We start from the raw sequence: 15,370 nt of genomic DNA, 5'->3' as shown, positions 1-15,370 counted from the left end.
AAACCATGATGAGATACCACCTCACACCAGTCAGAATGGCTAAAATTAACAAGTCAGGAAATGACAGATGCTGGCGAGGATGCAGAGAAAGGAGAACCCACCTACACTGTTGGTGGTAATGCAAGCTTGTGCAACCACTCTGGAAAACAGCATGGGTGTTTCTCAAAAAAGTTGAAAATAGAGCTACCCTATGACCCAGGAATTGCACTACTGGGTATAAAGATACAAATGTAGTGATCCAAAGCGATATGTGCACCCGAATGTTTATAGCAGCAATGTCTACAATAGCCAAACTGTGGAAAGAACCTAGATGCCCATCAACAGATGAATGGAAAAAGAATAGGTGGTATATATATACAATGGAATACTATGCAGCCATCAAAAGAAATGAAATCTTGCCATTTGCAATGACATGGCTGGAACTAGAGGGTATTATGCTTAGGGAAATAAGTCAATTGGAGAAAGACAACTATCATATGATCTACCTGATGTGAGGAAGTTGAGATGCAATGTAGAGGGTTTGGGGGATAGGAAAAGAATAAATGAAACAAGATGGGATCAGGAAAGAGACAAACCGTAAAAGACTCTTAATCTCACAAAACAAACTGAAGGCTGCTGGGGAGAGGGGGGTATGGAGAGTGTGGTGGGATTATGGACATTGGGGTGTTATGTGCTATGGTGAGTGCTATGAAGTGTGTAATCCTGGCAATTCACAGACCTGTACCCCTGGGGCTAATAATACATTATATGTTTATAAAAAATAAAATAAATTATAAAAATATATTTAGATGGAGTGTGGTGATAAAAAAAGAAGGAATGGAAAAAAGTAATAAAGAATGAATGGGTCAACAAGGAAATTAAAGAAGGATTTAAAAAATACATGAAAGCAAATGAAAATGTGATAGTTCAGAACCATTGGGATGCAGCAAAGGTGGTCCTAAGTGGCAAGAATATAGCAATAAAGGCCTTTCTCAAACAAGTAAATTCTCAAACATACCACCTAACCTTACTTACTCCTAAAGGAGCTAGAAAGGGAACTACAAATGAAGCCTAAATATAGCAGAAGGGAAATAATAAAGATTAGAAGAGAAATCAATGATATACAAATAAAAATGACATTCTAACAGTTCAGTAAAACTAGGAGCTAGGATTGATAAATCCCTAACCAGTCATATTTAAAAAGATAATAAATAAATAAAAGAAAAAGAAAGATAGGACCCAAATAAATAAAGTCATGATAGAAAGAGGAGAGATCAAAACACACACTGAAGAAATACAATTATAAGAAAATATTATTACCAATTATATGCCAACAAATTAGGCAATCTGGAAGAAATGGATACATTCTTATAAACTTAAAAACTACCACATTAAAACAGAAAGAAATAGAAAATCTGGACAGACCCATAACCAGCAAAGAAACTGAATCAATAATCAGGGGTGCCTGGATGGCTCAGTGGGTTAAATGTTTGCATTTGTCTTGGGTTATGATCCCAGGATCCTGGGATTAAGCCCTGCATTGGACTCTCTGCTCAGTGGGGAGAGTGTTTCTCCATCTTCTGTTCCTCTGCCTACTGCTCTGCCTACTGGTGACCCCTCTCTCTGTGTGTCAAATAAATGAATAAATGAATAAATAAATAAATGAATTAAATATTTTTAAAAAATAAATTGAATCAGCAATCAACAATCTACTATCAAACAAGAGTCTAGGGCTGGACGGCCTCCCAGTACTTTAATTGCCAAACGTTTAAAGAATTTAAAGAATTAAGGAAATTGTCACCTTCTGCCCTCTTGGTGGAAATATAAAATGGTACAGACACCGTGAAAAACATTATGGTGGCTTCTTAGAAAATTAAAATAAAAAATTAAGTAGGAGGAGTCAGGATGGCAGAGAAGTAGCAGGCTGAGACTACATCAGCTAGCAGGAGATCAGCTAGATAGCTTATCTAAAGATTGCAAACACCTGCAAATCCATCAGCAGATCGAAGAGAAGAAGAACAGCAATTCTGGAAACAGAAAAACAACCACTTTCTGAAAGGTAGGACCAGCAGAGAAGTGAATCCAAAGCGACGGGAAGATAGACCCCGGGGGGAGGGGCCGGCTAACGGCAAGTGGCGGAGCAATGGAGCACAAAATCAGGACTTTTAAAAGTCTGTTCCACTGAGGGACATCGCTCCAGAGGCTAAACCGGGGCGAAGCCAACGCGGGGTCACAGAAGTATCGGGGATGTCTGAGTGTCTCAGAGCTTGCGGGTATTGGAATGGGAAAACCAGCTACAGAAACAGAGCCGACAGTAAGATCACAGCTCGGGGTTACCTTGAGCTGGTTGCAGGCTTGGTGAGCTCAGAGTGCCGCTGGAGGTCAGGCAGATGGGAGTAACTGGGCGCTGTTCTCTGAGGACGCACTGAGGAGTGGGGCCCCGGGCTCTCGGCTCCTCCGGGCCAGAGACTAGGAGGCCGCCATTTGTATTCCCATCCTCCTAAACTCTACGGAAAGCACTCAGGGAACAAAAGCTCCTGATAGCAAACCCGAGCGGATTATTCAGCCCTGCCCCTGGTAAGGGCGGTGCAATTCCGCCTGGGGCAAAGACACTTGAGAATCACTACACCAGGCCCCTCCCCCAGAAGATCAACAAGAAATCCAGCCAAGACCAAGTTCACCTACCAAGGAGTGTGGTTTCAATACCAAGGAGATCAGCAGAATTCCAGAGGAGGAGAAAGCAAAGCACAGAACTCATGGCTTTCTCCCTGTGATTTTTTTAGTCTTGAAGTTAATTTAATTTTTTTCTTTTTCATTTTTTTCTCTTATTCTGCTAAAATTTTTTTAACTGTCACCCTTTACTTTTTTTAACGATTTTTTAACTAGTTCATCTAATATATATATATATTATCTTTTTTATATTTTTCTTTATTCGTTTTCTTTTTTTAATGCTTTGTTTTATTTTTTTTTCTTTCTTTCTTTTTGAACCTCTTTTTATCCCCTTTCTCCCCCCTCACGATTTCGGATCTCTTCTGATTTGGTTAAAGCATATATTCCTGGGGTTGTTGCCACCATTTTAGTATTTTACTTGCTCCTTCATATACTCTTATCTGGACAAAATGACAAGGTGGAAAAATTCAACACAAAAAAAAGAACAAGAGGAAATACCAAAGGCTAGGGAACTAATCAATACAGACGTTTGTAATATGATAGATCTAGAGTTCAGAATGACAATTCTCAAGGTTCTAGCCGGGCTCAAAAAAGGCATGGAAGATATTAGAGAAACCCTATCTGGAGATATAAAAGCCCTTTCTGGAGAAATTAAAGAACTAAAATCTAACTAAGTTGAAATCAAAAAAGCTATTAATGAGGTGCAATCAAAAATGGAGGCTCTCATTGCTAGGTAAATGAGGCAGAAGAAAGAATTAGTGATATAGAAGACCAAATGACAGAGAATAAAGAAGCTGAGCAAAAGAGGGACAAACAGCTACTGGATCACGAGGGAAGAATTCGAGAGATAAGTGACACCATAAGACGAAAAAACATTAGAATAATTGGGATTCCAGAAGAAGAAGAAAGAGAGAGGGGTGCAGAAGGTATACTGGAGAGAATTATTGGGGAGAATTTCCCAATATTGCAAAGGGAACGAGCATCAAAATTCAGGAAGTTCAGAGAACATCCCTCAAGATCAATAAGAATAGGCCCAGACACCGTCACTTAATAGTAAAATTTACAAGTCTTAGTGAGAAAGAGAAAATCCTGAAAGCAGCCCGGGAAAAGAAGTCTGTAACATACAATGGTAAAAATATTAGATTGGCAGCTGACTTATCTACAGAGACTTGGCAGGCCAGAAAGAGCTGGCATGATGATTTCAGAGCACTAAAGGAGAAAAACATGCAGCCAAGAATACTATATCCAGCTAGGCTATCATGGAAAATAGAAGGAGAGATTAAAAGCTTCCAGGACAAAAACTGAAAGAATTTGCAAACACCAAACCAGCTCTACAGAAAATATTGAAAGTGGTCCTCTAAGCAAAGAGAGAGCCTACAAGTGGTAGATCAGAAAGGAACAAAGACACTATACAGTAACAGGAACCTTACAGACAATACAATGGCACTATATTCATATCTCTCAACAGTTACCCTGAAAGTTAATGGCCTAAATACCCCAATCTAAAGAAACAGGGTATCAGAATGGATAAAAAACCAAAACCCATCTATATGTTGCCTCCAAGAAACTCATTTTAAGCATGAAGACACCTCCAGATTGAAAGTGAGGGGGTGGAAAAGAATTTACCACGCTAATGGACATCAGTAGAAAGCAGGAGTGGCAAACCTTATATCAGATCAATTAGATTTTAAGCCAAAGACTATAATAAGAGATGAGGAAGGACACCACATCATACTCAAAGGGTCTGTCCAACAAGAAGATCTAACAATTTTAAATATCTATGCTCCCAACATGGGAGCAGCCAACTATATAAACCAATTAATAACAAAAACAAAGAAACACATCAACAATAATACGATAATAGTAGGGGACTTTAACACTCCCCTCACTGAAATGGACAGATCATCCAAGCAAAAGATCAGCAAGGAAATAAAGGCCTTAAACGACACACTGGGCCAGATGGACAACACAGATATATTCAGAACATTCCATCCCAAAGCAACAGAATACACATTCTTCTCTAGTGCACATGGAAGATTCTCCAGAATAGATCACATCCTCGGTCCTAAATCAGGACTCAACTGGTATCAAAAGATTGGGATCATTCCCTGCATATTTTCAGACCACAATGCTCTGAAGCTAGAACTCAACCACAAGAGGAAGTTTGGAAAGAACACAAATACATGGAGACTAAACAGCATCCTTCTAAACAATGAATGGGTCAACCGGGAAATTAAAGAACAATTAAAAAAAATCATGGAAACAAATGATTCAAAATCTGTGGGACACAACAAAGGCAGTCCTGAGAGGAAAATATATAGCGGTACAAGCCTTTCTCAAGAAACAAGAAAGGTCTCAGGTACACGACCTAACTCTATACCTAAACGAGCTGGAGAAAGAACAACAAAGAAACCCTAAGCCCAGCAGGAGAAGAGAAATCATAAAGATCAGAACAGAAATCAATGAAATAGAAACCAAAAAAACAATAGAGCAAATCACCGAAACTAGGAGCTGGTTCTTTGAAGGAATTAATAAAATTGATAAACCCCTGGCCAGACTTATCAAAAAGAAAAGAGAAAGGACTCAAATAAATGAAATCATGAATGAAAGAGGAGGGATCACAACTAACACCAAAGAAATATAAACTATTATAATAACATACTATGAGCAACTCTACGCCAACAAATATGACAATCTGGAAGAAATGGATGCACTCCTAGAAACAGATAAACAACCACAACTCAACCAGGAAGAAATAGAAAGCCTGAACAGACTCAGAACCAGAAAGGAGATTGAAACAGTCATTAAAAATCTCCAAACAAACAAAAGCCCAGGGCCAGATGGCTTCCCGGGGGAATTCTACCAAACATTTAAAGAAGAACAAATACCGATTCTCCTGAAACTGTTCCAAAAAATAGAAATGGAAGGAAAACTTCCAAACTCATTTTATGAGGCCAGCATCACCTTGATCCCAAAACCAGACAAGGATCCCATCAAAAAAGAGAGCTATAGACCAATATCCTTGATGAACACAGATGCGAAAATTCTCACCAAAATACTAGTCAATAGGATTCAACAGTACATTAAAAGGATTATTCACCACGACCAAGTGGGATTTATTCCAGGGCTTCAAGGTTGGTTCAACATCCGCAAATCAGGCAATGTGATACAGCACATCAATAAAACAAAGAACAAGAACCACATGATACTCTCAATAGATTCTGAAAAAGCATTTGACAAAGTGCAGCATCCCTTCCTCATCAAAACTCTTCAAAGTGTAGGGATAGAGGGCACATACTTCAATATCATCAAAGCCATCTATGAAAAACCCACCGCAAATATCATCCTCAATGGAGAAAACCTGAAAGCTTTTCCGCTAAGGTCAGGAACACGGGAGGGATGTCCATTATCACCACTGCTATTCAACATAGTACTAGAACTCCTATCCTCAGCAATCAGACAACAAAAGGAAATTAAAGGCATCCAAATCAGCAAAGAAGGAGTCAAATTATCACTCTTTGCAGATGATATGATACCATATGTGGAAAACCCAAAAGACTCCACTCCAAAACTGCTAGAACTTGTCCAGGAACTCAGTAAAGTGTCAGGATATAAAATCAATGCACAGAAATCAGTTGCATTTCTCTACACCAACAACAGACAGAAGAAAGAGAAATTAAGGAGTCAATCCCATTTACAATTGCACCCCAAACCATAAGATACTAGGAATAAACCTAACCAAAGAGGCACAGAATCTATACTCAGAAAACTATAAAGTACTCCTGAAAGAAATTGAGGAAGACAAAAAGAAAGGGAAAAATGTTCCATGCTCCTGGATTGGAAGAATAAATCTTGTGAAAATGTCTATGCTACCTAAAGCAATCTACACATTTAATGCAATTCCTATCAAAATACCATCCATCTTTTTCAAAGAAATGGAACAAATAATTCTAAAATTTATATGGATCCAGAAAAGACCTCGAATAGCCAAAGGGATATTGAAAAAGAAAGCCAAAGTTGGTGGCATCAAAATTCCGGACTTCAAGCTCTATTACACAGCTGTCATCATCAATACAGCACGGTAATGGCACAAAAACAGACACATAGATCAATGGAACAGAATAGAGAGCCCAGAAATAGACCCTCAACTCTATGGTCAACTAATCTTCGACAAAGCTGGAAAGAATGTCCAATGGAAAAAAGACAGCCTCTTTAATAAATGGTGTTGGGAAAATTGGACAGCCACATGCAGAAAAATGAAATTGGAACATTTCCTTACACCACTCACAAAAATAGACTCAAAATGGATGAAGCACCTCAATGTGCGAAAGGAATCCATCAAAATCCTTGAGGAGAACACAGGCAGCAACCTCTGCGACCTCAGCCGCAGCAACATCTTCCTAGGAACATCGCCAAAGGCAAGGGAAGCAAGGGCAAAAATGAACTATTGGGATTTCATCAAGATCAAAAGCTTTTGCACAGCAAAGGAAACAGTTAACAAAACCAAAAGACAACTGACAGAATGGGAGAAGATATTTGCAAATGACCTATCAGATAAAGGACTAGTGTACAAAATCTATAAATAACTTAGCAAACTCAACACCCAAAGAACAAATAATCTAATCAATAAATGGGCAGAGGACATGAACAGACATTTCTGCAAAGAAGACATCCAGAGGGCCAACAGACACATGAAAAAGTGCTCCATATCACTCGGCATCAGGGAAATACGAATCAAAACCACAATGAGATATCACCACACACCAGTCAGAATGGTCAAAATCAACAAGTCAGGAAATGACAGATGCTGGCGAGGATGCAGAGAAAGGGGAACCCTCCTACACTGTTGGTGGGAATGCAAGCTGGTGCAACCACTCTGGAAAACAGCATGGAGGTTCCTCAAAATGTTGAAAATAGAACTGCCCTATGACCCAGCAATTGCACTACTGGGTATTTACCCTAAAAATACAAACGTAGTGATCTGAAGGGGCACGTGCACCCGAATGTTTATAGCAGCAATGTCCACAATAGCCAAACTATGGAAACAACCTAGATGTCCATCACGGATGAATGAATAAAGAAGATGTGGTATATATACACAATGGAATAATATGCAGCCATCAAAAAATGAAATCTTGCCATTTGCGAAAACATGGATGGAACTAGAGCGTATCATGCTTAGCGAAATAAGTCAAGCAGAGAAAGACAACTATCATATGATCCCCCTGATATGAGGAAGTGGTGATGCAACATGGGAGCTTAAGTGGGTAGGAGAAGAATCAATGAAACATGATGGGATTGGGAGGGAAACAAACCATAAGTGACTCTTATTCTCACAAAACAAACTGAGGGTTGCTGGGGGGAGGGGCCTTGGGAGAGGGGGGGTGGGGTTATGGACATTAGGGAGGGTATGTGCTTTGGTGAGTGCTGTAAAGTGTGTAAACCCTGCGATTCACAGACCTGTACCCCTGGGTATAACAATTTATGTTTTTAAAAATTTTTTTAAAAATTAGAAAAAATTAAGTAAAATTATGATAGGACTCAGAATTTCCACTTCTGTGCATATATTGAAAGGTAAACAAAGCACGTGTCAAAAGCATATCCATAATCATTGTAGCATTATTTCCCATAACTAAAACATGGAAGCAATGCAAGTGTCCAATAATGGCTGATTGGATACGCAAAATATGAACATACCGTGGGATATTATTAATCCATGAAAAAGAATGGAATCCTGTGATTTGCAACAGCATAAATGGAGCTAGAGAGTATAAGGCAAAATTAAATAAATCAATCAAAGAAAGACAAATATCATATGATCTCCCTCATATGTGGAATTGAAGAAACAAAACAAAGGAACAATGGAAAGAGAGAGAACGAGAAACCAAGAAATACACTCTTAACAATAGAAAACAAGCTGAGGGTTACCAGAGGGGAGGAGATGGATGGTTAGAGAAAAAAAGTGATGGTGACTAAAGAGGACACTTGTCTTGATGAGCACCAGATGATGTATGGAATTGTTGAATCACTACTGTACACCTGATAGTAATATAACACTGTCTGTTAACTATATTGTAATTAAAATTTAAAATCTTAGTAAAACAATAAAGGCACGGGGATGATGCTAAGGGAAAAGGAGGAAATTCTGTATATGTTGCAATATGGATGACACTTGAAGACATTATGCTAAGTGAAATCAGCTGGTCACAGAAAGACAAATATTGTATGATTCCTCTTACATGAGATACTTAGAGTAGTCAAAATCATACAGACAGAAAGTTGAATGGTTGTTGCCAGGATTGAGGGGGAGGGAAGAATGAGAAGGTATTGTAGATACAGAGGTAGGTATAGAGTTTCAGTTTTGTAAAATGGAAACAGTTATAAAGATGGATGGTGGTGATAGTTACACAACATTATGAAGGTATTTAATGCCACTGGAGTGTACACTAAAATGGTTAAGATGGTAAATTTTATGTTATGTGTATTTTGCCCCAATAAAAATATTGAAGAATAAAAAAATACTGAGACTCATACTGTAAACCAGCTAATGATAGCTTAATAGTCATTGTCTGCCATCTTTCCCAAAGTGGTTTTCTGCTCTTTATATCTTCCTGTCTGGCAGATGTAAGGCCTATTGTCCATGTTCAGATCTCCTAGAATCAACTGTCACACACTTATTCCCAGAACATGCCAATTACATTACTTCCATTACCAAAATTTTCTTCCATCTAATGTATTTTACTTCCTGGCTCTACCAAGTGGCTAAACCACACGGAACTTTGCTCTATCTTTTCAATACTGTGCTTTACACAAATCTGTGCTGCTGGGAACCTTATCCAAGACCAGGTTTTAAGCTTTGTACTGCATCCCTCACTACAGCAAGCATGTCTGCATATAATGTCGATCTGTTCCTGGCCTCATATTGCCAAGAACCTGGACAATCTTACTGCGTTAAATAGATTTTCAGAAATACACCTGAAGAAGCCCTTCTAAACGTGAAATCTGTATAGCAATGCTACCAAAAGATGCTCACTAATTAAAGTTTCAGTAACTAAATATGATAAATTTTACATACTCTATTCCCATCTTGGATATTTCTGATGAACAAAAATAAATACAAGTCTCTGAGAAGCTCTGCAGCAAAGAATACTATTTGACCACATTTAACCTAGTATTTGGCAAACACATTCAGACTCACAGCCGCTTTTTTCCACCAAACACTTATCCCTTGGAACTCAGTTTGAGAGATGCCTGTTTCAAGTGTACCTCTGAGGTACCCCCAGGCTCCAGTTTCTAAACCCTCTCCAGTTCTCAGGCTCCAGTCAATGAATTTCATAAGTTAAAGATTCCTCACCCAGGATTCCAAGATGCTTATTTTCCTCCAGCTCCACCTTTTCCTGGAATGTCTCATCTTGGAAGGCTTCATATCGGACTTTCCAGTAAGTGCCCCCAATCCGACTGGAACTCTTCTGGAAGAATTTATCTGAGCCACTGGCATATTAAAAAAAGCAAATGTTACATGACTTAATTGTGTCTCAAATAGATCCCCATCTCATCCTCAGTCTCATCAAGTTATAGATATTTAGGAAGAACCTCAGAGATCCTCCAGGTTAAATTCCACCCAATGAAGGTATCTCCTTTGATGGCACCACTAATAAGAAATACACAGAGTCTCAAGGATGTGGAGAAATTGTCAAGTCTTGAATTTTTCAAAAGTCAAGGGACTTTATTTCGGAGAAAGCAATCCCTCTTACTGTTGGATAGTTTTAATGGTTGGAGTTCTTTTTTATAGTAGGCTAAAATCTTCTCTTGTAAATTTCAGACAATGGGACCAGTTCTGCCCTCTGAAGTTAAACAGCCTTACGTCTGTCCTAATCATCCTCAAATAGTCAAGATCATTTCTCGCCTTATATAAAAAAAAAAAAATATATATATATATATATATATATATATATATATATATATATATATATATATTCTTCATTTCAGGGCACCTGGGTGGGTCAGTCAATTAAGCAACCGATTTCAGTTCAGGTCATGATCTCAGGGTCCTGGGATTGAGTCTTGTGTCTGGCTCTGCACTCAGCCAGCGGTCTGCTTTTCCCCCTCCTTCTGCCCCTCCTTCTGCTTGTGGTTTCTTTCTCTGTATCACTCAAATAAATAAATAAAATCTTTTAAAAAATATTCTTCATTTCAAAATGAAAGCCTGCTAAATTAGCAAGCACAGTTGGGAGATTTCTAGAAGCTATGCTGAGACCCAAGTCCTTGTTTGCTTATGGTTTCCTCAGATTCATCCCATTATTTCTTACTGGAAGAATAAATATGATGGGTTCCCTAGAATATTCCTCCCCAAATTCTCCTAGTCTTTCACTAAGTACCTCTTCTGTAAAAGACCACAAATCATTGATAGCCCAGTGAGTCATTATAACTTAAGACCTAGTATCTGAATAGGGAACTAATCTTCTACCTTATTTTGCCTACATCTGAGTAATGGATGAGACAGGAAAATTTGGAGAAATAACTCTAAAAGGATGATAATGGAATGGCTACAAGGCAGGTTGCTCCTGCTCTTCCTGTATTTCTCTGAATGCTTTTTATACTCCTGATCAAATGCCTCTTTCATATTATAGAAAAGAAAGGAAGGGGAAATGAGGTAAACAATGAGTAAAATAAAGGAGAGTTGGATAAATGCCTTTTCAACTCTTCTGGTTTCTTTTGGGTCTTATTTTCTTAATGAAGCCTGGGATCATAGCAGAAGCTATCTTAAACTGTGCTTGAACCCTTTGCTGAGGATATGACATAACCCTACAGAAATTCAAGAGCACACTCTCTGGGGGACCACAAGAATTTGGCTAACAGTTGTTATACAAGACCAAGCAGACAATGATTGCAACCCCCAAGTGAAGTGAGAGATTTGAGAGGTAGTAATTAATAGGTGTTGGGCTGGGCCCAAGGGAGGGGGAGGAAGCTCACTGTCTCTTACCTGCCCGGTTCCCTCAAATTCTTCCCAGTACTCCCATCATGCCCCATTGGGCCATAGTTCCATAGAATCTCATGGGCCTCAATGAAGTACTGCCGAACTTTGCCTGTGAGTTGGTTCATAGGAGGGGTCGTGGAGCAAGATTTGACCTTGTAGAGTGCTTGCATGCCATCTGGAGGAAAAACATCAAGGCTGGCTCCATTCCACCCAACAGGTTTTGTAGCCAGATGACCCATCTTTTCCATTCTAATGTTTTTCCCTCCCACATTTCACTAGGCCACTTTCTCTCACTCCTCAAGAACCTAGCTAAGAGAAAGGGAGGCTATGTGAGAATTCAAGTACCTTTACCTGCTAACCACAACTGACTCATTTACCAGATCGTCATTCCTGCTTCTGCAAAAGGCTTACATTGTAGCAACAATTGTAGCGTTTGAACTCAGAACACTTGGGTTCCAGTCTAATTGTTATCAATTTCTGTAGGACTTTTGGCCAGTCACTTCCTAGAGTTGAACTTTAACCCCTGTTTTGTAAATGAGAGAATAGGGATGTCTATCATACTGGACTGGTAGAAGCACCACATTTTAAAAAGGGGGAGTAAGGGAAAAAAAAAGGAGTAAGTTAAGGAGTAAGGAAAGTGGGAAGCTCCCCAAATAATGGAATATCTTCTATACGTGGCGATGAAACTTCAGACTTGGGAATGTCAGGAAAATTCGCATTCTAAATAGTACCTCCAAATGTGGAAAAATGTACATCAAGGCATGGGGATAATAGATGATACTGCCTTGTATTTTCTTGGCAACTTACATAGGTCATTCAAGTATACTATTTGATGTGAGACGTTTGAGTCTCACATCATCCCAAGAAAATTTGAAAATTGCAAATTAGAAATTTGAGGTTAAAAAAAGGAGGAAAAAATAATATCATTCTTTTGTTAAATATGTGCTACATGCCAAGCCTTGTGCCAGGTGCTTTATATATCCTTCAGTCCTCATAGCCATCATGTGAAATAGACTTTTAATGTCCCCTCTTGCAGATGAAGAAAGCAAAAGATCAGAGAGGTTAAATAACTTGCCCAAATTTAAACGACTAGTCAGTGGTGAAACTGAGGCTTAATCTCCTATTTTTTAACGCCAAATTTAAAAGCACATTTTCTTCTTTCAGAGAAGCTATATGAGTTACCAAAGTTAATTAAACCACTGGTAGAATGAAGATTTGAATTCAGGCTTATCTGGCAAACCCTAAGACCCACATTTGTTTCACTATTGTGCTGCACCCCTAACCCCCATTTATATTCATTCATACTCTCTTACCCAGGTATCTTTAGGACCAAGGGAGAGCCCTGGATGATGGAGCATGGGTAAGTGGCCTCTGTTGGTCAAACCTACCACCACGGACTCATTATCCTACTAGTCTACAACTCCTTACCTCAAATCTCTACTCAAATCTATTTTCATATATACATAGTACTTTCCTGACACCTACCTAATTTATTGTATATCAAATAATTCTAGAAATTAAGAGCTAACAAGGGTTTTAGTGATTATTTAGACCAAAACCCTCATTTTACAGGTGTGGCAAATGAGGCTTATACATGGGAAGGGACTTATACAAAGTCATACAGCAAGGTTTTCAGAGAGCTGAGATAATAACTCAAATCTTCTAATCTCTTGCCTAGTGTTCTTTTCATTGTCTCATACATTCTGCCTCTCCTCTGAGGTTCCTAGATGCACTATGCCATTACTTCAACAATTTTCACTGTCAAAACACAAACCTTCTGCCCCTTTTACTATTGGGTCCCAACTAGAGTGTCACTATTTGCCCACAAGACTCTATGATCTCCCAAAGAAGGCTTCATCTTCTTCAGTCTCTCCTTCCCTCCATTTAATTAGAAGAAAACACCTCCAGGTCTTAATTCCTAAGCATTCTGAGCAAAGAAGAACAATTTAAAAATCTGATTATCCATCTCTATACCATCTTATGTTAGAGATGAGGGAGATAAAACCCAGAGAATGTTCCTGAGGTCGCCCTGCAAGTTAATGGCTGATCCAGGGGAAAATCTGGCTAGGTCCCCAAATTGCAATCTAATATTTCATCCTTTATGTCTAGCTGGCTCATCTGAGAGACCTATCTTATGGCTTCAGCTCCTGATGATTATTAATGCCATCTCCTTTCTATACTTCAAGTGTCAAATATGTTGGATCTCACCTTGCAAGTGACTGTTCACTTGACAGCTAATCAACCATGTGCCAGGTTCCTGAGGCACCATCTCAGCAGTCACAAAGGTGGCTGGAAAGATGTGAGCCACATCAGTGCGGTGGCCCCGGATGGTCAGTATCTGCCCGTGAAAGAAAGCTGTGTGGACATCTACTTCATTGCCCATGCCAAATAAGTGCCATGCCACACGCTTCTGTGTACACATGCTTAGATCTGGTAAGTTCCCAAAGACAAAGCCATTGATTGCTACAAAGGAAAATCCAAAGAAAATATCAGAGTTAGGAGATGGGAGATTTGCCGTCTGCCATCCATTCAGATGAATTTTTTAAAAAAACATACTGTACTGACTATATACCTTATTTAATTTAAAATCTCCTAAACAGCCTGGTAAAATAGGCAGATATCATTGATCTCAAGCAAAGAGTGAGACAACCAAGGCACAGAGAAGTGAATTTACTTCTCTCCCAAGGCCACAGAGCTGTTAAGTAGTAGAACCAAGATTCCAATTCAGCAATATGAGGAAGCTTTCTAATGAATGGGGTTTGTTTTGCAAGTTATTCTTCCCTTCCAGGCCAATTTCCTTCTGAAATTTCCATAGGACAATTTTCAAGTTAGCTAATTACCATGGTTATCAAAGGTAATTTGCATAAAATCCAAAAGAAGTTGGAGCTGTTGAAACCATCCTTTACATCTTCCCTCTGAGTTTTCACCTTCCTTTGGGATTGCCTGGCTTTGAGACCATCTCTGACACCAAAGGGACATAAATTTCTTTCTTAATTAAACAAAAAATAAAATCAATTTGTTTGTACTACTAAAATCAGTTATCTACCCATGCCTCAGGGCTTTTGTGTCTTTAGTTTGTTTTAAATTTAATTGCAGTAAACAACTTCCTTACAGTCAACAATTTTCCCCCCAAAAGATGGTATTTATCCCAAACTTTATAGGACAAAGAAGTACTGACTAACTATATCAGGGGGCAACCTTCACCCTGAGGGACTGGGAATAAAGTACATGACTTTGAAATCAATAACCTAGGCAAGATACCTAATGGCAAGAGCACCTCTCTGCAGTAAGACAGATCAGTGTTGGAATTTTAGCTGTGCATTTTTTTTTCTGTTCTGTAATCCTGGGGCCTCAATTCCTCATAGGAAAAACAAGGAAAAGTTACCTAGTACTTAACTAGTACCTAGTTCCTGTGAGGGCTAAAAACAGGAAAGAGGTACCTACTACTTTTAGTTCTTATGAGATATATGGAAGTACCCACCAAATGCTAGGCCCAATGTAAACCTTCCATCAGTCTTTACTGTCATGGCGTGGCCACCCTCTCCCAGCTCACCGTGCATCCTATTGCTTTCCTGAAAGGCTGCATCTTCTTTGTCTACTGAGGTAGGATCTGAGCAGTAAGTGACAATGTTCTCATCAATATGCCAGCTAAGGTTCTCATCTACCACACTGAAGAACAGGAAGAAATCATTATCCACATCCTTCCGCTGTCGAGGGGAATTCTCATCTAGAGTACCTAGAGTA

At 39.0% G+C, this 15,370-nt stretch overlaps 1 protein-coding gene across 1 annotated transcript in view; it reads right to left on the bottom strand.

Annotated features, from left to right (window-relative positions):
• LOC116583382 (hephaestin) overlaps positions 1-15,370 on the bottom strand; it is a 133,717-nt gene that overhangs the window by 91,222 nt on the left and 27,125 nt on the right. The window contains exons 5-8 of the mRNA XM_032331479.1: positions 15,180-15,362; positions 13,835-14,089; positions 11,633-11,801; positions 10,004-10,140 (exon numbers count right to left, since the gene is read on the bottom strand). Coding sequence (XP_032187370.1) covers positions 10,004-10,140; positions 11,633-11,801; positions 13,835-14,089; positions 15,180-15,362 — 744 coding nt within the window. The remainder of the gene's footprint in view (positions 1-10,003; positions 10,141-11,632; positions 11,802-13,834; positions 14,090-15,179; positions 15,363-15,370) is intronic.

Source organism: Mustela erminea, chromosome X (assembly GCF_009829155.1).
Source record: "Mustela erminea isolate mMusErm1 chromosome X, mMusErm1.Pri, whole genome shotgun sequence".
Lineage (NCBI taxonomy): Eukaryota > Metazoa > Chordata > Mammalia > Carnivora > Mustelidae > Mustela > Mustela erminea.
The sequence above is the reverse complement of the archived record's forward strand: the minus strand, read 5'-3'. Positions and strand labels throughout refer to the sequence as shown.